The sequence below is a fragment of the Leuresthes tenuis genome, unplaced genomic scaffold (genome assembly GCF_036924035.1).
Source record: "Leuresthes tenuis unplaced genomic scaffold, fLeuTen1.0.hap1 SCAF_21, whole genome shotgun sequence".
NCBI lineage: Eukaryota > Metazoa > Chordata > Actinopteri > Atheriniformes > Atherinopsidae > Leuresthes > Leuresthes tenuis.
This window is the reverse complement of record NW_027325375.1, coordinates 21,798,074-21,822,752: the sequence shown is the minus strand read 5'-3', so window position 1 is coordinate 21,822,752 and position 24,679 is coordinate 21,798,074. Positions and strand designations below refer to the sequence as shown.

General features: G+C 43.5%; 1 protein-coding gene across 1 annotated transcript in view; it reads right to left on the bottom strand.

Moving 5' to 3' along the window:
* LOC140280270 (rho GTPase-activating protein 32-like) overlaps positions 1–24,227 on the bottom strand; it is a 46,339-nt gene extending 22,112 nt beyond the window's left edge. Inside the window, exons 1-3 of the mRNA XM_072375575.1 lie at positions 24,115–24,227; positions 8,446–8,770; positions 910–1,015 (exon numbers count right to left, since the gene is read on the bottom strand). Of these exons, the coding sequence (XP_072231676.1) occupies positions 910–1,015; positions 8,446–8,540 (201 nt within the window). The 5' untranslated portion in view covers positions 8,541–8,770; positions 24,115–24,227. The remainder of the gene's footprint in view (positions 1–909; positions 1,016–8,445; positions 8,771–24,114) is intronic.
* Between the last annotated feature and the right edge of the window lie 452 nt (positions 24,228–24,679).

Here is a 24,679-nt window from a genome sequence, read left to right as displayed (position 1 = left end):
TGCATCTCATGAACCCGCCGGCCGAGAGGCAGAGACCGTGACAGACGGTGAACGGGCAAGATCAGGATCTGACACGGTTCGGTTGACCTGGAAGCATGATGAAATTCAGTTTCATAATATTTTACAAAACAAACACAGATGATGCTGGTGAAACGTGTCCTTTCTCCTGCAGATTGCTCACATTTGTCACATCCTCTGTTAAAAGATTCCCAAAAAGTCCATTAACTGAGATTGAAAACTGGGACGGGTCTTGCTGAGAAAGAGATTATATCGTACATGTGTTTTAATTTGCATCTTTCATGCTCGCACTGCAGCCCAGACCATTTCTGAACATGTTCAGAGGCTGAACGCAAATCTTCCTAACTCGCACCTCAGATATTTTCCACCCAGCACAAAATGAGCGGTGCACCCGTGTATGAAAACAGCAGCACTGTGTGTTCTGATAAATGTTGCCGCTTCATTTGCTTTTCTACCCACCTGCATGTTCACTCTGAATATCAATATCAGGGATACATTCAAGTCCACCTGGTATTGATATTGACAAAAACAAACACGGCTGCACCATTCTTAGATTACTGGATCCGAAACACTGACTCCTGCAGTGAACTTTGTGCACAGTGTCCTGCCTCCTTTGCTCCAGTATTTCTCGTGCTTTAGAACTGTTCTTCATCAGTCAGTCGCCTGCATAAACCGTGGTTTTGCTTTTCCTTTCGGATCCTGCGAGGACCTGGCATCTCTGCTCCTGCTGTTAATACCTGAACCCTGAAATGGACTCGCTTTGTAACGCACCGTTACCACTAAGCTGCGAGCAGGAGTCACCTGGCTGGAGGACGTTTGCTCAACAGGTAACTGTGTGGCTGTGTTAGTGATGTTTCTGATGAAAAATACATGGAAACAGGGGCGTCTCACCATGGCACTGATAGTCTCCTCCCAGTCAGGTCTCTCTCTGGGATGGATGTAAGCGAGCTCAGGCACGATGTCGTCGTCCTCCAGGTGACGTCCAGGCCTCAGACTCCTATAAGCAACACACACAATTCATATTATTATGAATATTTAGAATAATATATTCATATTGGGATACGTTTCACACTATATCCATAAAAACATGATGAATATCATTTACATGTAACATGTTACAAAACATCTTACTAAAAAGACAGATAGTAAAGATACACACACACACACATAATATATCAAGCATGATTTTAACTATTAACTACATGAGTCTACCACAGTGGAGGACAATGAGAGCAGGAAAGCGCTCAGTTTCAGAGAGGATACAACGGTGGCTGCAAGACGGCAGCAGAAAGCAAACGCTGAAACATCTACTCAGAGATTATTGGATTTAAGGGCCAGGTTCCAGAGTCAGGAAGAAAAGTTCAGTAATGAGTTGGTCCCTGCACTAATTTTTCTTCCACATCCCTTTACACTGCTGCACACTGAAGTTCCACGTGAGCCCAGAGTTACACAGACGATAGAGGACTGTATCTGTATGGGAACAGTTTCCAGTTAGGATTTACCATCCAAAGGAGAAACGTTAACAGTTCAGACTAATAGAGTAATTACTGTAAGAACACAGGACAGAAAGGACGGCTTGTCGGTGAGAAAATAAATCCTGCATCGGTTTCATGAAGCCTACATGAAATGCTGCACTCTTCCCAGTCACCTCCTCAAGCTCTTCCGAGGGGGACGCCGAGTCGTTCCAAAACACCTCACCGGGGAGGCTTCTCTCTCAGGGTGAGCCCAGCGACCCTTTAAAGGAGGCTCATCTCATTCTTTTGGTCCCTACTCACAACTCGTGACCATAAAGCAGACGGACTGGCAGGTCGACAGAGCGGTGCAGCGTCCACATCACTGCAGACAGTCCAACATTTCCTTCTTCCACCCTAAATCTCCCCCTCTTCTCACACAGTGCCCGGTTTACTCCACTTCTCTCCTCCTCGTGGGTCTTCCTTTTTTTTTTTGGACTCCGTAGTAACTCAATAACCCTTGAAGCACATTATTACCACAAAAAAAAAAAAATGCGTACAGTAAATAGATAGCTGAGCAATCGCAGCCCAAACTATCAGTCACCAAACTGACTGTCAATTTTATTCTCGTCTGCAGTTGGGCCGCTGATCGTTCTATTCGTCACAATCTCACTGCGAGCGATGCACCGAACAGGCCCGAGCTGTTAAATCAACTCACCGCAGAACATTATGGCCAACCATTAGGTTTATGCTCCATCCAAAATTCAACATCGTAATTCCTGATTTTGTTCTTAATATGGCACCTTTAAGACCGTCTCCTGCCAGTGGTTCCTGTAAGAAAAGCTACTTTTCTACCACAGGACGGCATATAAGGCTTTAAGTGTCCGTCTGTAGCCGGTTACAATTAGCCACACTATAGGGGAGTTTGTTTTGAGCAATAAAACCAATCGAAATATATGTAAGAAAAAAAGAGCAATTACATTTTGCAATCAAGGATCCCTTTTGGTCACTTGTTGAATTTGAGACAGCAGAAGAAGAAAAATGCTGAGCATGTTTTCTAATATCTTGCATAAATATCAGTTATCGGCTTTTTTTATGGTGTGAGCTACTTCTTGGACTACCAGCGTCGTCAGAAAACAAGCTAAAGACGTCCAAACAAACTTCCAAAGGGAATTCAAAACAAGTGGAGTTCAGACAACTCTGAATGTTTTCACAGCTCAGCAGATTTCTCTGGGGACTTTCAACTCCCACGCTCTCCTCTCCTCCAACATTACACCCAAATTAGAGCCCTCATCCCCCACTTCCCTCTGCTTACCTCCAGGCTAGCTGTGGGATGAATTGCTCAGTTTGGAGCCACTTTAAAAATCATTCGTTTTAAAGATTCATGATCAACTCTTGTCCTGTGACAGCTTCCCATCTGAGAGCGGTCCAAGCTGCCTGGAAGTGTGAACTCCTGCGGGATCTAAAGGATAACCGGTGGTATTTCTTTAAATAAAGAAAGAAATAAAGAATAAGAAGGCACGGTTCTGTTCAGAGATTCCTATTAGAAACGCTTTGTGGAATAGTATAACAACACGCGAGGGCACTGAGCAAATGTTTACAGAGTGACAGAAATAATTCTTTATGACCACACAGAGAAATTATGAGCTGTCTTGTAAATGTCCTAAACCATAAAGGCGACAGACTGAGGCAAACAGCTGATTAGAAAGCCGTCTATCCTGCAGCAGAAAGCCGTCTTGTCATCATCAACTTGCGAAAAGGAGTCCAGAGGTTCTGACGTCCCGCAGCCACGCTCGTCCTAATGACATGCTTCCAGGCACCACTTACCAGGGAGAGATGAGACCCAGTGACACAGCGTCAGCCACTTTCAGACAGCGTCACCCTCCCAGAATTCTCAGCATCTCCTGATGAGGAGGCATGTCAGCAAAACTGCTCTTTCTACCAGCCCAGCTCGAGGTCTTTGCTCATCTCCAGCAGCGTCCTCCCCCTGCTTTCTGTCCACCTTCAGCACAACCAGAAGAAAGAGAGACCAAACCGGAGACTTCGCCCAGTATCCGTTAGCTCGTAGCCTTCTGTTCTGACTCTTCACCCTCTGACTTTGCAATTTTACTCGCTAAAAGCCCAATTTTTCCACTCTGAAATGAAGGCAATGAATCCCCGTCTGAATTGGTCTTCAACCACCACTCCCTACCACTGAATGTATGACTCAACACGGTCAATAATTCTAGGTTTACATCATCAACCGGTGTGGAAGCGAAGCACTGAATGCGAGACCCCTCTCAGGAGTTGGTGATTTGAAACCAGTAAAAACCTGAATCAGCATTCAGAGTAAGCAACAGCTATTTGACAGGTAGTTTGTTCCAGAATCTTGGAGAATTTGCCGCAGTTTGGCTGCAGATGTTGAGGGACAGACCATCTGTTGGCAGACTTCCTGTCACTGAGTAGAGTCTGTGTTTGGGCTTGTTGCTCCGCTGGCTGAATTAGGGATGCCTCCTTGACAGCTTTGAGTGATGGATAAGAATCTTACACATCAGAGGTACTCCTGGAACTCGGAGCTCAACCGAACTCCTGTCTGCCTTTTATCATGAATGAGTCTAGATGCAGATGAAAGTTAAAGTCAACCGAGGCTCATGCTGGAAGCTTTCGCTTGTGAACGACTGTTGGTTTAAACAGAAAAAGATTTTAAAAAGTCCACCGAGGTGACGAGAAATGAATCTGTGATCACTGTTTCTGAAAGCATCTCTGCAGAGCAGAGCTGGACTGAACACACATGGAAACACGCCACTTTTAGCACTGCCAATGATACCCTCCAGAGAATATTATGGCACTGGTCTGATGAAAAAGATACCCACTGAGTGGGGGAAAAGGGCAGCGCCATCAGCCTTTTGTTAGCTTGATATATGTGGTCTTTTCTCCACAAATACTTACCTTCAGAGTTCACTTAAATATGCAGCTTTGGTAGTAAGACATTTAAAATGTCCCAAAAGTGACCAAAAGAAAGCAACTGATCGCAAATCTGTGCTGGATGTACGTTAAAGGAAAGGCCAGTGAAGCAGAGTTTAGGAAGCTGCTGCGATGTAACAAGATGTAGCAAGAGAATCCTTTGGGCCCGGAGGCTTGTGGAATTGGATCTTTGTGGCCATCAGATGGGTATCTGGGGAGTTTGGAGGCTGGGTGAAGACCTCAAACTCCTTCCTTAGTCTTGAAATATAACAGCCCTTTGCATAACTGTAGTCTTGTGTTACTGCTCAAGGAAGAGCTCTGCCAGTGTTCCTCCCTTATCGGGCTTTCTATTTGGGTTTCCTCTTCCCTCGCAGCTCGTCTCTCTCCCTCCACGAGTGTCTGATAAAAGTAGTGCGGCAGATTTTATCTTGGATTTTCCAAACTGTTACATTTCATGGCGGCTTCCTGCCTTTGTCCTCAGTCGGCAGCGATAAATCCAGTCCGATGGCTGCTATTTAAATCCATTTTGTTTGGATTCTTTGCCTGCATTATTTTACAGGAAAAAACGCGAGTAGAAGCCAAAATAAAGGCAAACAAAGACTTGTGCGGATGGAACAAGCCATCGTCTGGTCGCTTTGGTTAAAATCGAACGCTTTGTTGAATGTTGAAGGTTATTTTGGCTGCTTGCGTGAGTCAAACTCAGGGAATGTCACAGAAGCAGCTGCTGTAATCACATTTCTTATTATGAGTCGGAGAATCATCCGTCTTAACAAGCTGTGGAAAGGAGAAGGATTTAGCTGACAGCTGTTTACTATCACGACAAATAAACAGTGAATCTATGAGCTGGAGAGAAAGAAAAAAAAGCCTGGTTTATTATCCTCAGCTTTGAATGATGCCGTCTACCTTTTAGTCAAAGGCAGCTCAGATGAAGCAGAGATGCCATTTTCAAGTTTTCTTCTTGCAAATGAATCATCTTCGTCTTAATGTCTCACTACGAGAAGCAGGAGGTGCCACAATCCCACTGAACTGAGGACTTCATCGTTAAACGGCTACATAGTAAAGCTGTCAACTTCAGTCCTTTTACAAGGTTTTTCCACCTGAATATCTTTAAGCAATGTCAAGTGTGCCTCTAATTGAACAGCTCAATAAATCTGAACAAAACAGGCCAGTTTTCCTAGCAAAGTCATTACTTTAGCATCAAATCATTTAACCTCATTTGATAAAAGTGAGCAGGTGAAGAGCATCTGCGAGTAAGAGGCTGTATATTTCATTTCCAGTATAAAGGAAAACCTCAACACTGAGAAGAAAAACAGGGAAGCCGTTAGTGGGTAATGCACACTATTAACACCTCACACGTGCTCTGGATGCCATCCACTCTCTCCATCTCTCTAGTCATCCAACAGTTTAGCTCCAATCCTACTGAAGCCGGTTATCTGTCCTGCATATGGCGCCACAGATGAGACTTCCATCCACATTTTTCTACAGACGAGGGGAAACAGCCCAAACAATCTGCTCTGGCACGCTGCGGCGCTTCAGTTGTTCTTAAAGTCACCATTTCAACTCCGACATACAGTATGACTCCATGCAAAACCTCTCCACTGCGGATGTAGATTTACAGAAAGCTTTGAACGCTGCCAGCGAGATTTTCTCAGGTTTTCTCTGAGGAGATCTCCGGTGTGGTTTCCAGGCAGCTGTACAACTGACCGTTCGATGTTAGCAGTGCGGCTGCTGCGTGGCACTGAAACCAAGACGTGAAAAAAGCTGGATGGGAATCAATTTATTGAACAAAAGCCCTCACTGAAGGAACATGCTGGTAAACGGGAGTGAAGTGACACTCAATGATTAAGCCGTTCAGACCTAAACGTTCCAAAAGTTAAGCAGCCGACTAAAACCCGAGGGGCGTTTGTGAAAAAACTCCAACAAAACTCCAGTAAAACCGTCATCCATCACCAAATAAACTAAAACAATAAAACAACCGTGGAAAGGATTAACTTGTTGGCATGCGCCTAAATTAATTACAGATACAATGAACGATAAAGACGATCTCACACGTCTATCTAAAATGACTTCAAGCTCTGAAAGTGTTAACCTTGAACAAATGAGATAAAGTAATGAGCTCTATTTGAACACCTTATCATTGAATCACTTTACATTGAATTACAATTAAGTCCTTTTCTCAAAAATCTTTTTCTAAACTGAGCAAAGTGTTTGTATTAAGAATTAACAACTTCATTTTTGAGGACTGATGTCTTTACTTGATACGATGATTCACAGAAGATTCTCCATCACTACAGTGACAGAACATAAATGAGAGTTTAAAATCTTTCATTGTCTAATGTAACTGGGGGTTTTCCAGCCCCAGTTTGACAAAAAAGTTGCCTTTCATTACCTTCAGAGACTTAAATTTACAGCCACGTGATATATTAAGTAACATAACTATGTTGTCCAGTGATCTGTCTGACTGGATTATGGGATCACTGAACAGGATTTTTGCCACATTTGTCTGTGTCAGCCTATGGGGCCCCTTGTCCCCAATCCACCCGCCAACCCTCTGATCCACTCCTGTCCAGCAGGATTTATCAGACAACTTCTATAAATCACGAGCAACAGCCGAATGCCCTTCCCCGTTTACCCTGGGACTATTTTTCACCTTCTTTATCACAGATTCGTCCTCAATTGTAATGTTGGACTATTGTCTAACGTATGCAAAGCTGCTGCTGCTGCCATGGTAACCCCAATGCAGGATTTTGACCCTGGTTTAGCACTGCCAGGGTGGTGAACTAGGGGTAGGTGGAGGGGCTGAGCGGCTTTAACCGTAATCCCTGCCACCACCCTTTGAAGAAACAGATAATATACAGCAGCAAGCATCCGCGCACCACAAATCCAGCAGGAGGAGAGGCGCTACAGGCTACCTGGTCGGATGACAGGGGATCATCTGGTGCGCAGAAGTGTATTTCAAAGATATCTGTCCAAAATGTGCGGTGACTAATAGAAATGACTGCTTAATGAGTCACTGCCTTAATTTCTGTCTCAATGTGTCAAAGGAGATCCCCGGGAGGTGATAGAGATTAGCTAAACCTCACTGGCAGAAAGCGTAACAACTATAATGTAGAGGAGATAAATGATGTCCCCCGCAGCACCTGCTAGCTGATAAGATAACTCACCGTGGAGGGGAAGCGAGCCGAGGATCCGTGAAACAGCACAGACTGAGAACTGTTTGTTGTGTGTGTGCGTTTACTGCCTGCAATGTTTGCCATAAAACATCCTCTTGAATCAGAATTTCTCGAAGCCAGTCCATATGTGTTTTGTGAATGTTAATGCATGAGGGAAGGCACGTATGTGATGACACTGCACGAGCTTGTTGGAGTGGGTGTACAGCACTGACGTAAGTGGGTGAAAGCTGATCCACTCAGCCCCTTGGTGGAGGCAGTGGTTGCTGGAGCTGGGAGCTGGGAGCTGACTGACTGTGGCTGAGGGAAATCTGAATGAGAAGTTTCCAGTGGTGACGATTAGAGATGGCTGTCGTCCAGTTGCTATGGGGGCTGATGGGCTGTGTATGTGTGTGTTGGGAGGGAGGGGGGGGGGTTAGACTTATCAGGGGGTGGGGTGGTGACTCTGCAAACTCACCCTATCAGCTCAGCTATAGCTCTCAGGCACATCTATACCTCAGTGTCTCCCCCTCCTCCTTTGCATGCGCATACCTTGGTGTCATTTCTCCTTGAGGCATAGAGGAAGCTGAGTATCATCAGCACACATTCAACCACATATATTTGTGCACGCTCACAAGCACAAACTGGATTCCTCCAACTGAAAAAGCCAGGGAATTGACCAATAACAATCCAAAATGACTCAGAGGGAGACACACACATGAAATCCTTAAACACACACTCTTCATGCACATTCTCTGACTCTAGGCAAACTAGCAGGCTCACTAAAGGTGTGGTCCTTCTCACATGCACACTTAACTCTGATGGAGGACGTTCGGGGTGGTCTGCTCGTGAGGGAGTGCTCCAGCCTCGTAATTCTCTCTTACCTGTCCAAGATGTCATGGCTGGACGTGGCTACGGCTCCCAGCAGTCCCAGTGCTGCACTCCCCACCGCTGCGGCAGCCCCGCTGCCTTCCTCCATGATACTGACTCACCGCAATGAGCAGCCTGCCAGAGAAGTGTAGAGGGAGGGACGAGGAGGAAGAGGAGAGGGAGGGAGGGAGGGAAAGGATGTGAAGAGGTAGATCAGGAAGGAGAAAGCCGAATGAGATGAAAAAAGAAAGATCACATGTAGAGACAAGAGGGACGATAACGAGGAGGAAAAAGCAGACGGTGGGAGGAGTGAGGGGAATAATGACAGGGGACACAGAACTGTGAAAACGATGTGTGGTGAAAGAAGTACAGAGGAAGATAAGAGGGGGGGGGGGGGAGAAAAAAAAATCATTAATTGTAAGCGTAGACTGTAGATCCAGTGAGTCATGAGCTTTGCAAAGCAGGGTTTCACTTCGGTGTCAACACATGGAGATTCTAGCACACACTTGTCAGTGTGAATAAACAGTCAAACACCAACATCAGCTGCCCTGCCGCCCTGTGCTGTCTGACGTCTCCTCCTCAGCCCACAAGTGTAATGGTCAAAATCTGTCTTTTCACAGCCAAGCCATTTTCAAACTCTCACGTCATCTCACTTATCATCTGAGTTATCAGACAAAAAATGCAAGCTCGGTGGAATTTGAGGTACAGACTAAATATCTAAGAAGGACGTAGCCGACGTCGTGTCAGTTATTGGCTTTCAGTTTAATTCCAATTCCTTCGCTTTATAACAATTACAATCCAGTTGTGGGCTATAGATTTGCAGCGTTATCCGGTTTATGCCATCTAGGGCTTTGGGGTCAGAAATGAATGGCGATCAATCACCGAGTAGCAGAAACGGCACGAAATTACAGAATTTAAACTAGCGAGTTTTATTAAAAGTCACCTTCTTTACCATTTGTCCCCCACAAATGGTAAAGAAGGTGACTTTTAATAAAACTCACTAGTTTAACAGTAGAGCAAAAGTTTGAGATATGGCAAAAATAACAAATGACAACCTTATAGTAAGTAAAATGCATAAAAGAAGTCTACAAGAGACCGTTTTATACAGATGATTTGAAGTAGTTTGGAGCAGGAAGAAGCTGATGGCTAATAATCTGCCTCCATCTTTATTGAAAATCTGCATCTTTTAAACTGATAATCTTTATTTATTTATCTATTTTTTAGGATTAGTTGAAGATGACTTGGTATTCCATCTGGTGATGTAGTTATTCCGCGATTAAGTTGTCAGCCTCCCTTTTTTTTAACAAGCTCCTGTTTTTCTTAACGCAGCCTCCACCTAAAGCCCCTCGGGCACTGCCAGCTGCGCCGAACGGGCAACAGAAATAAGCTCCAAAATGTAGCACTCGCATAGTTCATCAGAGCACTGTCTGTGGTGACAGCTGTGAAATCCATCCAGCGTGCTGCAGATTAGTTCAGCGTAACGGACAGCGGTGCGGCTTCCTTTTAGACGTCAGTTTCTCGTGTTGCTAACATGCAAATGTGTGGCTGCCAACGTACATCCATCCTCTGGGATCTTATCCTCACATGTTCTCTTATGTGGTGTTTTACTCTGAGCACCTTCAGCTGTTATAAATGCAGTTGAATCATGAAAACTCCACTCATTACGAATGAAACATTACCAATGGGCCACATACTCTTGACACATACTTCACATATGCTTGACCTTGCCTGGCTTCATGTGTTCCCTTTACTACCAGATGTGGGTGAGCAGCTGTTAGGCAAGGAGTAGTAGAATGAGAAAGCTGCTTTAGGAAAAACTGGCCTAACGACTTCACCTTTGCCATCAACTGTGTGGAGCTCAAAATACTTCCTCAGGTGCTTTGCCGCCATGATTGCTCGATGGTGAAGGCGTTGAAGTGTCCTTCACTTACGGAGCAGACAAACATTAGCTTAGTTTAGGGAGAGGTTAACAGGGATGACTGATTAGGGTGCTCTCTGCTGAACCTGTTGAATCACAAAGCAAACTGCTCACGGATTCGTTGGTGCTTTGTGAGCGTTTTGAACCGTTCACATAAACCAGGTTTTTAAGTTAATGTTCCAAACTTTTACAACTCAATCAGCACACGATGTGGTTTCTCAGCTTACTGCTGGGTGTAGAAAATGTTACAAAAGTAGCTTTAACATCCTCTAAACTATTTCTTAAGGCCAAATGTCTTTTTTTATGTCCATGCAAAGTTTCAAAATCCAAGTGATATTTTCAAATGAGAACGAGGGAAGATGGAGAGGGGTGAGCTAGTTTGTTTTCATTGCTCTCTTTTGGGAGCTGGTGATCAGATCAGATAATGAATAATAAGTCTTGCTCTACCCTTAGAATCGGAGTGCTTTCAGGGTTAGCTCATCCGTCTTCAGCAGCAGAGCAGATTCAGACCGGATGTGTGATTTGTGGTGATCTGTTTGAGACGGGCTAACGCTCGCTGAGATGTTTTCATAGCACATTAGCTAACATAAAAGCCTTTTTTGTGTGCGTGTCATGTCATTCTTGACATTGATAGTCTTCATGTTGATTAAATTGCCGCAGCCAAGACATATTTCGTACATAAAATAAATCACTGTATATATATATACATATTTTGTACATTCTCCTGGGAAAGAGCTGAATGAGGGTGACGTTGAGACCTGAGGTTGCAGTTAACATTCCTTCTCGTGTTCGGACTAATTTCAACACCGCGCACTCGTTCTAATCTCAAATTTTAAGTGCTTGCATCCCATCAAATATCTCATTATTGTGCTGTAATGACGGCAGAAAGCCCCCTCCCAGGTATAATTACTATAATACTACCGACGAGATGACTAGACTTGGTCAGCAGTTGAGTAAACGGATGATAAATCCTGTTCTTACAGGCAGATTTCGGGGGGAGAAAGGGAAGCTGGGACAGGAGGAGGTGGAAGAGGAGAGAGTGTGGGAGGAAGAGGATTTTCACGGGCCACACGGAAGCAGCTGGTCCTACATCTGAGGAAGACGCTTCCCGGGGCGCTTTGGTGGGTACTTTAGGTAGCTTATAACATCAAATAAAGACAATTCATCCATTCATTCTTTTATTTTATTTTACCAGCTTTATCAAAACTAGATTTGCAGGGAGTCTAGAGTCTAACCCAGCTGCCAACAAGAGGCAAGTGTGCACCCTGAACAGGTTGCCAGTCCATCACAGGGCCTAAAGATGAGTCACTCATGTTCAAAAACAAACATATGACAGAATCGACAAGGATGAATAAGTTTGTAAGTTTGTTGGAAAAGTAAGAAAACGAATCCATGTTTTGTCCTGTGATTAATGCGACACTCTGGATGCAAAGTGTGGCTCTGCATGTGTGCAATACAGTAAAAAAAAGAAGCCTGCGTCAAACCAAACAGCTCCAATTTATTCTAACACAGACAGCTAAGATGTAGAGGGGGTGCGACACTGGCCCGGGGCACCGTGGACACACAGACACAGGCTATATGCTGACATTCATCTCATGACCTGAGCAAGTGCAAACTCCACAAACACACACGCACACACAGCTGAAAACTTTGTGTTTTTTGAGTGTGTGTGTTTGTGTGTGTTTAAGCTCCTGCCTGCACATGCTGTGGGTGTGGAAAAGCACATCTCTTTTTATACACACAGGGAATTAGATGTGTGAATTGGTTCAAAGAGAAAGTGCGTTTGTGTATGCTGAGCAGGCGGCCAGGCAGGGCAAAGCAGGCCGAGCGTCCCACCGACACCTGATGCAGCAGAAAACACAGAAAATGGCCGACCTTGACAAAGGACGGAGCTTCGTCTCATCTCAGAGATCAAGCCACGACGGGTAAGGTTCTGCACGGGAAAACAAACCGAAGATGAGTCCAGAAATATTCAGCCCAGTCACACGGGATCACAGTTAACAACGGGTACAAGGTTCATATGTATCGTAACCTTGTTCCCAGACAAGGTGGGATGCTGAACAATGTAAACAACACAGAATAAGACGACTTGCAAATCATTGCTGAGAATTGAGAAACCAGTCACAAGCTGTAAAAAGAGTTGGGAAAGAAACGTTGGGCAACGCCACTGAAAGAGCAAACAAACCTTAAACACCTGGCGCCAGATGTGGAAACGATGAGAACAGGCACAATGTGGAAAATGTGCACACCTCGTGCACTTTTTCAGGCCAGGATTTTACACCTTCTCAGACCAATTTAAGTCTAATGTGAACACAAAACCAAACCATAACTTCCCCAGAACACCACAGAACGGTGATCAGAACGGCTCGGTCCCTGTCTGTGTGTGCAGTGCAGCGTGTTTGTTGTTTTTAAGGATCATCATCAGCGAGGAGCTACAGCCGCCGAGAACGCAAGAGACGAGGTCAGGGGACACGACAGGAAAATAAAAACACGATCCCGGACATGGAGAAGGAAGTCTGGTCTGCTCAGACATCTGAACCAAACATGGCAAAACATTGGTCAGAACGCCCGGCCCCTTTGATGTCTCCAGCTTGAATATCACCACCGACTTCAAAGAGGGAAGCAGCTGAGAGAAGCTGCAACCTCAACAACCAGGTGTGCAAGCAGATGTGCAATTAACCTTTTTACTTGTAATCCAGCCTCGTAAAAAGGTGTGTGAGATCCCCAAATAAAACTAGTTTCTTTTTCTCAACTTCGCCGACGAGTGTCTCATTTCACATTTGGTCAAATTGCACTTCTCATGTCAACAGGCTGGTGCGTGTAAGTGACGTTTCTGTAAGCAAACGGCTAATTATGGGAGGGTGTGCAGAAAATCAGGTCTGGCTGCAAGATCTGGGGAAAATTGGATGAAAACCAACTATTACAGAGGTGTATCACAGCCACGGAATTGCTGTGAAATTAATTTTGTACAACGAATATTCATATAATGTCATTTCGACTGAGATTCTTAAAAAAGGGGGGGAGGGGAGGGGGAAACCAGAATTTAAAGTAAACCCAGTCCTCAGTAACATAACTGGGCATAAAAGGAGCATCCCAGAGAAGATGAGTACATCATAACTGAGGCGGTTCATCGCTGTAAAAAAAAAAAAAAAAAAAAAAAAAAAAAAAAAAAAAAAAGTCATTATGTTACTGAGGATTTAACCCTTAGGAGGTTCTTTATGATCCTAATTCAAACTAAATCCCTAAAACTGCTGTAAAAATACTTTAAACGACTCAATATTTTACAACTACTTCAGCCTGACATACATATTGAATATCAAATTATATTTTAGGGATTTTAATCCTTTAAATATCTGTATGCTTACATAGCTTCACTGTTTGTTTGTTTGTTAAATTATATTTAAAAAAAATAATTAAATTGTTTCCACAAAATACATTTCAGTCAACATGTGCTTATTATTTTTATTAGGTCGATGACTGGCAGCAACATTGATTTTCATGCATTTTTACTTACAAAAAACGGTTAAAAGTGGGACATTTTGCTGCATGCTTTGAATGGTAAAAATCTGGTGGATGAATATAAAATAAACACTGAAAGCTAGTAGTTCAACATTAACAATATGGGGTCAAAAATGGTATTTTCTATGATTTTCAATAGGACATCTTTTGTCATTGGGTATCGTGTCATTTTTTTTTGCGTAGTTAAGCCATTTTGGCTAATTTGAGGAACTTATTTAATAAATAATCTCTGGCAAAATTGAGCTATATTCATTCAGCTGAGCCGGAACGGCTTGAAAATACATACTGAATGGCACAAGATGTCCCTCGGATCTCCAAAGCTGTTAATCATTTACAAAACATGATAGTTCCTGAAAGATCCTGTGCTCTGACAAATGAAAATTAGCTCATTTCCGAATCATAGAAGCATCTTTCAGGCAGAAAAGCAAAGGCACGATCCGACTCTGTTAGCACATTGTTCAAAAGCCAGCGTCTGTGACAGTCTGAGGGCGCATGAGCGCACAATGCAAAGGTAGAGCGAAGACGCCACTGATGCTAAATGATGTGTGCAGCTTTGGCGACATGATTGTTTATCTAATCAACAAAATAACGATCATCATTCTGCATGAGTTGCAACAGCATGTAAGAGACTGGATGCTCGACCTGCTGTCAGCACCTGCCAAACGCTGCATTACTAAATGAAAAAAGGAGACTCTGAGCTGTTGATCTGAAACGTTACATCAAGTAAACGCCCTTTCAACACTGCCTCCCTTGTTGCGTCACAAACGCTGCCAAAGTGCGATGAACAGTGTCCCAGTTTGTTGTTATTCATTTTATAGCATCTCTACTTTTTTTTTTTTTTTTTTTAAAAGAAACGGGGGAATAAATAATGGCATGCCTGTTAGCTGCATCAGTGGAAATGACACAATTTTTAAAGCAAATGAAGAAGACAATCATCTGTTTGTAAATATGATGCAAAAGATTAATGCCTGGAAAAAGGAATTCACCATTGTTCCAATGCAAAGTCTTGTTTTCTGTGTTTTTGCGGCACAAAAGTCTCTCCTCTCGCAATCCATGGACTCAATTCAGCTGTTACACAAGTGTCCCGTGTAGCCTCCTTCCCTCATCTGAAAGAACAAGCCATTCAAACATATTGATGTGCAAATTAGCCATGACGTCAACGTGGGCCCTTCTGAAGCGGTTCCTGAAGGACTTGGCAACAGCATTCAACTTCCCACTCTTTTCTCCATTCTTGTTTTTTCCTTTCCGACAACCTTGCTGAACTTGGTGGTTTCCATGGACAGAAAAGCAGCACTTTGTAAAGAATGTGTAACTCACAACAGAGCCTCTCTGCTATATCAAACCTTTAAAACACTTTGGATCTCAAAAAGTGACACAAAGAACTCTCCGATTTGCTCGAACCCGGCAGGCATCAACATTTGGAGGCAATGATAAAACAGCGTGTTAAAACTAGTAAGCTGAACTTAATTTTCAAGTCAATGATTCATAATGACACATGAACATGCGATTCTGAGCTCAGCAGTACACAGGGCACTTCAGTTCATCCTGCCCTATATATGAGTAACATATTGCACCACCTCACAGTGGATTTGAGTTTAAAACAGAACCTCAGAAGCAAAGTCAGGGCTGGTCTCGCTGCAGCGGTGATGGTGGAGCTGTAAATGACTGACAGCCTGGGCACTGCTGCAGCTTCAATCATGAAACCAAAGAATGTAAAAAAAAAAAGCCTGCGTCTATGACAACTTAAAGGGAAAACTTGACTTCAACTCCCAAGATGCATTTCAGCAATCAGCTATAATCACTGAGCCTGAAGTGGTCACACGGGCAGCCCTTCCGCGTCCTCTGATGGAAATTCAAAGACGAGGTCTGAAATATCTGCGTTTAATTAGACTTTTCTCCTCTGCCCATGACTCCAGTCAGAGAGTTGCATTTTCTTTAGCAACATCATGAGAAAATATCTCCTGTATCAGCATGCATCACCTTGGGAGTAATGATCTGTAACCGTTTGTCATATCGAGCTCCTTCCTCTTTTTTTTTTCCTTCTAAATCGCTTCAGCTAACATGTTCCTCGTCCAGACTCGCTCTTCTTCTCGACTCTGCCGTGCCACTTTTGCACTTTGACGTTTAACAGTGACACCGAGTTTGGCTTAACGAGGCTGGAACTACTCAACATTCCTCCAATTGTGCCCAACTCCTCAACACCAGTAACAACCTTGAGCTCTTTGGCTGGTATCGTCACCAATTTACTGGAGAACAGGGTGGATATAAATGCCCTTGTGCAACTCTTTAAAAGGAGCGGGAATGTGATAAAACTGATAATTAGAAAATGCGGAACTCGCAGACAGACTGCAGAAGCACAGGCTGTCTTCATCCGTCCTTGTCCTCAAGTAAAACAGCAGTACAGCCTGCTAATTAGAGTGAAACCGTTCAGAAAGGTTTGCTCTTTGAGATAGCCGTGTACACTCTGCACCTGAGCAAGGAGCCGAGGCTCAGTTTAACAGCAACATCTCAAGTTTCTAACATGCAAGCGTGTAAAAATCACACGTAGAACATGATTTCAGGGGGTGACTTTGCAATTCTGCAGCAGACAGATCAGTCACGTGGAAGCCAGAGAGTGTGACCTGCGACAGAAAAGGTGTGCGGGGCCTTTTGAGAGGCAAATATGAAGGAGTTATTGGGGCCAAACTACACAACAGCTGTGAAAGTGAATGAAGAAGAGAGTCGTGTGGATCTGTAACGAAGAATGAGAAGGTTTTTCTCTTCTGCCTCCAAATACCCACAATGATACCCTTAGCCTACAAAACAGTAGTCCACAGCCTCCGGTTTGGGGGAGGGAGGGGGGAAAAAAGTTTGCAGGAAAGTTAAAAGGCCCTCTAAAACGTAACAAAAACACACCATAACTCAAATGCTTACTCTAGTGAAAAATAGAGACACTGTAATCCATCAGATGAGCAGCACACGCCGAAGCACCGGCTGGGTTCCTGCCCCCTCCCAACGAGACGTCGCGTGTGTCGTGTTTTAAAACAAAGCCCAACTAACCAAACTAAAGAATGATTACATTTGTGGCAGAGACAGTTAAATGGCCATGAAGATAGGTGCTAAATCAAGGCTGTCACTTTTAGCCATGAGAAAGATTTCAGTTGGAAGTTGCCTTGAAACAGGTACGCCTGTGCAATGTCGTGCACGTGTGTGTGTGTTTGGTTAGAAAACCCCTGTTAGCCATAACAGCTGATTTTATAGGCTGGAGCCCCAGGAGACGAAGCAGAGGATTTGATGAGCCAGACTTACTGGGTAAGCATCAAAACTAATCTCACAGGCAGCAGAATGAGTGAGCCTGCTGGCAAAGGACGGAGGAAACCACTCTTCCACCCAACTGGTGTAAAGGAAGGAGGCAGGAGTAACTGTGGCTTTATACATCATATTTAATGTCACAGGTAGAGAGAAAAAAAAGCAGCAACTCAACTGTGAAAAACATTTTCTAGTCATAAATCGTTAATGATCTCCAAAGCGAGGAGCAGCCATAAACCATTCTTCAACAGTAAATAAGTACAGCTGCTGCGCAGTTTACTGACAAACTGATGCAAAAACTGTGAAAACAACAATAACAGATGGGACGGCTGCAACAAGTGCAGTGGTGACAAAAACAAAACACTGTTCATGGAGATATTTAGCATTTAGACTTGGCTGAATGGTGACAAGCTGCTGTTTGCAGAGAGGATTTGGGTCCTCTGTAGAGAACGTTAGCTTCTCATCACAACGTTCACATCCCAGCAGTCTGAATAATTCCTTGACGTTTACTTCTGTGCGTGAGAGAAGGAAAAAGAGGGGAAAAAAGGCGTCACCTTAAATATCATACTAATGGATTAATTGCCAGACGATTGCAGCCAAGCTGCCCTTCATGACAAAAGTCTATTTTTGCTAACTGACTGCAGAAGTTCAGTGATGTCGAATGACATCAAGAGGCTGTTTTAAACCCCCGCGGAGGCGGACCTTATCTCATAGTCAGTCATAGTCAGACTGCTGTTCAACAAAAGTATGACTCACAGATGAGGTTGAGCTCATTAAAAGCTGAATTTTGTCTCCAGTGAGGGTCCCTTCACGCATGCACAAAAGTATGCAGAGGAACCCATAAAGGAGACAACCCCTTTGATTGAATTCTATTTGATTATGGAGGCCTGGCAGGGACACATTACAGATACGAGTCACTTGGCTCGTCCAGGAGCTGTATCCACGTGAACTGAATCTAATGAACTAAACCAGCAAGGAGCGGACAACAGACGACCGACCTTGAAGCTGATTCAGAAGCCCGAATACAGCCGGATGATAAACCTTGTCTTGACAATTAGCGGGCAAAAATCTGATAAGATACTGACTCACAACAGCACACCACTGGGTGAGCACACTCAGCAAATTACCAGAGAAGATGATACAATAGAAAATGGGATGGAGAAATGAACGACTGAGCTGAGAAATGTGCAGACAGAAGGAGCAGAAATAACTCCGATGGTGTGGCTGTTTCCACTGTGAGGCAGCAGTGGTTATCTCAACCGTCACTTCAATATCTATGTCTAATCAGAATGAGCACATCTCAATTACCAGAACTGGATTAAGCGTCAGTCCCGTCAAACAAAACTCTTGCCACGTTTGCTCCTCAGCCTGTCGACTTCCGCTGCACTTAATTTACTTAATTTGCTCGCAGTGAAGTGCAAACAAAGCAGTGAGAGAGATAATCAAAAAGAGCTTGGTGTATTACAGCGTTTAGCACGAGCAGAAGGCCCTGAGTTACGGAGGACCGACGGTCTGTCGGCACAACAAAAGGTCAGTTATTAGCCGTCCGCCTGCAGACAGTTACTCATTCCTCCATTTAGACAACAACATCATTCTGAGCTCAATGTGCTGACAAATGTGCATCACCTGACACGATGACCAGCACAGGACACCGTTTACAGTAAACGACCGTCTTGTGCTCTCCTCAACTTCCTCATGCATCAAGAAACTAAGTCAAGAGTTCACGTAAACTAAAATTAAGCATTTCAACATTTCTTTGACATTGTCTGTCTGTCTCTCTCTCTCTCTATATATATATATATATATATATATATATATATATATATATAAGTTAGGAAAAGTTCAGACATGTATGAAATTATGTAAGAAGCAGCTCAATAACTCAAAGAAGTCAAGTGGAAAAAGGAGCACCTTCTAAAATCAATACTTGATCTTAGCAGCATTGTGACTTTAAATGTAGCTGCATGGTGAACAAGATGAAGGGAAAAACCTAATTATGCCATTATAAGTTCTCTCAGTTCACCTTCAACGCAGTCCCGCCCCACATCCCTCTGCATCAGCGAGCAAAGAAACACCAACTCCGTCACAAATCCTCCTCAATTACACCCCCTTCGCTGCCATCTTCTGTTGTTTTCAACCAAAAGAGTCTCCTGGAAGTAATTTCCCAGACAACCTGAAGCTTTGTCTTCAATCCACTCTCCTCGATGAGTGAAAGCGGTACATCAGTCGACCCGAGAGCAGTGAAGTGGGAAGCGTGAAGCCTACTTTCTGTCTGGGTGACGATTTCACGTGTGAATGCAGCTGAAATCACTGCAGAGTTGTCTAGAATTGAACCACAATTCTCGACATATAGCCAAGAAATCATGCAATAGGTGCAGCGATCTGTTCAAATGTCTACAAAGATATAAACATAACAGACTTTGTATAATTCCAACATGGTTGACAGTTAAAATCTGGTATGAGCAGTGAGTTTCATTGCATTGGTAGTTTATTTTGGATCATTATCACGTAAAGAATTAGGCAATAAGACCTAATCAGACCAAATGACTGCACACCAAGCCCACATTTTGTCAACACTTCTTTGAGAATCTCACTTTGTTGGTGCAGAAATACTACTGAATGCATTTTAAGCTGTATAATCTCTACAAATTACATCTACAACACTGGTTGATCCCTTAAATTAGATGCCTATTTTACGCTTGGATGAGTCACGAAAGTTGGTCAGTGGTTTAACAAAAACTATATTACTCTGAACATATTCGGGGACAATGACTCGACTAAAAAAAAATAAAAAATGAGTGAAAAGCAGCCAGAGTCCAAAGAAGAACTTTGAAACGACCTTCAGAAAGCCCGGAGAACTATTGCTCAATAACACTTTAAAAGATTAGAAGAATGTCTGGCTCCTTGGAGGTAGGCATGGGCCAATTTCCAGTTTCATGGCATGCCGCTGTTTCAAAAGTCACTGTTTAAAAACCACTAACGTTTTCTGTCATACTGTCCTGCGGTAGGAGCATTTTTATGGCTTGTTAAAGAGAGAAAGTGCAGGAAACCGCCAATTTGTGTGCAGGGTAACGGCCTCCCTCCCCCCTTCAGTTGGTGTCTCTGTCTGAATCTCACGCTGGCCTACTTGGAGACAAAATGTAAAGAAATGAGGGGGTGGATCAAAGCCTTTGCAGAGCATTGTATATGTGCTATTATGTATACTATATAATCATTCAACCTAAAAATACAGGGACATGTTTTTGGTCCTGATTGCTCAGAACCAACCAACACCCTTTAAGCAATGTCTATAAATTACAACACTGTGAACAAATCATTTAGCTTGTGAGACAGTGGAATCCTATTCGTTCACATAAGACTTTAACAATCCACTCTGCAACTTGACTGGAAACTATCACTTTACTGCTTGACTGACTTTGAACAGCTCTCTGCTTTAACTACCTGGCAGTTCAGAGGCAAAAACAGAGCGGTTAAAACTGCGCAATAGCCTGCGGTGGAATAATTCTGTCTGACATGAAGCGTTTTCACCACCAACATGTGGAAGGAAGAAGGTAGGGCTGCTGCTGCTGCCCCCCCCCCCCCCCCCCCCGCATCGCAGCATGCTGACTCACAGTGACAGACACTAAATAAATAAGTGATTTATCAGGGCACCTTTGACATAAATCTCCCAGAAAGCTGAGCTGAAAATGCCGGTAGGTTCAGCTGAAACTAATCCTCCGTCCAAATGAGGCACCTCTCCTGTCAGTTCACTTTGACAGCATTTGCAACAACGGAAAGGAACGCTGGAGCAAATCCACGGCTCGCTGATTGGATGCAACCCTGTGTGTTTTGGCTTCATTAGCCTCTCCTCCTGCTCTGATTAATGACACAGCAGTGGCCTGCCGGTGCTCCATCCTGACAGCACAACTCCGACACTAACCAGTGAAAAGAAAAGAGCCTCATTTTCCAGCTACGACTTTCAGCTCATTAATCAAAAGGCACTTCATTTATATACATATTTCTGTAACGCCAACAACAGACATTGAACAAAGTGTGACAGGCTGTCACGTACGACTCAATTTTTTTTTTTTACAACTTGTGCAAAAATCCAGACAGCATACAAATTAGAGCCGTCCCGCTGCAGTCCAAAATGTGCCCGAGATCAACAAAAGAAAGCACCAGAAAAACTCCTTATCTGACAGCTTGTAGCTTTCCGTGAGCTAATGCAAACTCATGCATTCTGGGTTTGCATTTTAAGGATGTCTGCCGGGTTCTCCTCAGGTTTCTGGAGGGGTTAGGCGCTGTTATGTTGGCGGGGGGATGGGGTCGGGGAGTATTGAAAAGGCCTTTTTGAGCAAGTGACAGCTGCATTTGTGCCGACTCATCGAAATTATTTTCCTCTGTGAAAGTAAAAAAAAAAATAACTAGAGCCCACACAACTTCCAGCAGTTTAAATTGAGCCGACCCAACAACCTCGGTGACATAAAAAAAAAATAAAGTTGAAGTGCTGAGAGAAGACTCTCAGAAATGAGATAATGAAATGGTTCCCGTCGAGACAACCAGGCGAGACCAAACGTGCTTAACGGAGGTAAACATTTGGAAAGTTTCATGATGATATCTGCATGTTTTACCCATTTCCTCTTATCTGGAGGGTTTTCTTGCTCAAAAATGTACAATCGTTCGTTTTCAGACGAGCTGTGACACCTTTCAGCATTTTGATTTAAGTCAACAAGCAATTTAAACTTCATTCATTTTAATTGTGAAGTCATGTCAACGTTCATCAAATCCTGCTCTCACTTAACTCCCACTTAGATTAAAAAGAGACGATCTCACAAAGTAACAACCCAAGGTCAAATATCTGTTAGCTTTCCACAAATATTATTTTCTCTTCAAGGTCAAGGCCCATTTTTGGCTAAGCCACGCAGAGTAGTTCACATCCAAACAAATGGGCACGCTGCTGTATTGAGGCATGGTTCAGTTAATCCAAGCCTTTATCAGCAAAGGGAAACCATATTTAGGAACCTATAGATGGAAGTGAAACATACACTTACCTCATACAAGGCCTTTTGGATTTGGCTCTAATTTTGGACAGTTTCAGTTTACAACCTTATTCTACAGCGTTGATTGTCAACCTGGGATCGAGTGGAGTTACAAAGATCATTTTTGGGGGTTAAGAGATATTTGTACAAAAAAATATGTGCAAGCGAATATATTTTTACTACAACTTTTCTGCTGAGATGTTTCACCCAAATGACCTTCTTTGCAGGCCGTCTCAACTCAAAAGAACAGCACAGTTAAAACGTGACGGTGCAGAAGTTGTGACTTTTCACTCAACACAAGCATTCAAATGGATGAGCACTGTGAGGTAAGCTGGCAGAAAGACTTCAGTAAATCAAACAGGGACAGGATTTAATGTCTGTGTGAAGACAGCTGGTACAGCTCTGCTGAAGTTACAGCATCACATGTGCAGTTTCATCTGTTTGGGATGGATTTCTCAGCAATTCAGACATGCAACACCTCTTTCTTTTTTTTTGTGTAGTAGTTTCAGTGTAACCAGCCGCCTCCTCCCTCAGGGAACAATGCTGATGAGAGGAGTGAGAGGTGTCTGGGTTAGATTGGATGAGAGACTGGGTTGAAATGCGAGAAACACTGCTGCAGTTTGGTGGGGGAACTGTTTGTTCGGGCTGGCTGTGTTGTGTCGGGACAGGAGTCGATCACCACGAGCGCTGCGGTTTCCTTCATCGTTTTCTACAGTGAGGCCACAACAGTTCATCTCACAGTGTTGTTGGACTAATCAACACTGCCTTTATGGGTACCCAATACAGAGTGTTTTGGTTTCAATTACCAGCTTCTTTTCCAACTTTTTCCAAGATGCGTCACCGACAACCTATCCCTCCCAACCAACCAATAAGAATGCAGCATGGCATGAGGTGTTGATACTTGACACTGGAGCGGTGTTGTAGAAAGCAATTAAGGCCAAACAAGCTAAACTTAACCTGTGGACTTCATACAAAGAAGTAAATCTGGTTGAGTTGTGGCAACAGAAGTCTCATCTGAATGATATTTTCTCTCCGGCTCTTACAATGACCACGACAAAGTAATTACAATTCCTAAAGTAGGGGCGGAAATCTCTCAGCAGCTCAAGATTTAATTTAAGTTCTGTGGACTGTGACGTGATCATAAAGCAAGTGCAGATCCATCTGGACACACAACGACATGGTAACAACAATCGATAAGCTAACAGGAAAAGAAAAGCGCACCTGTAGCAGCATAGATGAAGTAAAATAATACAGACGTCAGCATATTGTGAGTAACTGACAAAAATAACGGACATCCTGCTGTTATGTGCAATGCGAGCGCTCATTCACTGACTGTAGCAAAACTGTAGCAGGAATCACATGTCAGAGCTTTCTTAAACGACTCCATTATTTGCGTTTTCGTCTCATTGTGCGGCGCGAGCATCGCCGTGTCAGTAAAACATCTTCGAGGTGGGACGTCATATCTCGAGCCCGATGAAGTTTGGAGTACGTCATGCCCTTTAAGCTTTGCCAACGGTTGCTCGATGGTCCTCTGGACAAAAGCAAACACGGCCAGGGTTTTTTCCATCCTTCCCCGGATGGAAACGTGTGATGTGGTTTCTCAAGTTTGTTGTGTTGCCAAAACATTTTAGCTCAACTTCAAAGGAGCCAAAGTGCTTCCATATGCTAGCTCTTAATGCAGACGGTGCCGGAGGTCAAATGACTTACTTTCCCCTTTTTGTACATGCTATAAACTGTTCAGGCGCTTCACTTCCTCTTGTCCAAGTTCCTCCTTTTGTGTTCCGTCAGCATTACTTTATCAATTAACACACAGAAAACCAGTGCGTGACATTCTTTAATCAATTCAGCGTCTTCCACATCCACATCTCAGTGCATCTAAGATTTAATTATTTCCACCTCCACTGCTTAGTGAGCAGCAAACCAATAAACTTAACACACACCTCAGAAACAGCGCAGTCACTTTTCAGTCCGTCAGCTCATGAAACGTGTGAATCCATGTTGCTCTCGACAGTCGCAGCCCTCTGTGAATCAGCAGGTATCATCATCGCCGTGCAATCTGCATACATCACACATGATTTTGCTTGTTCGTAAGGTGCTACCACACAGTGAGGTCTGCAGAGAACTAAAGCTAAGAATCAGACAATATTTAGATGCCTTTACAATACGATCCTAATGCTCAAAACAAGAATCTACACCTCATTTATCAGTTATGCTCCTCAGTATCTCGGGTGCCCTGCAAACAGTTTAGGTGTCCTCTGTTCCGAAACCAAACACAAAGAAAACTGAAGGGTTTTCCACTCGATAAATAATAATTCTACATCCAGGATAAGTAACGTTCTTTCATGGCTGACACAAACCTGTTGTCTCCGAGTACAACATTAAATATCTGACCTTTTTCTTTTTTTTTAGTGACCAGAACCGGTTGATTACAGCATCCCCATCATCAAAGAAAGTGGGTGGAAGGAGTCAAGGTCCCCCTGGAGCATATTGAGTAATTTTTGTCTT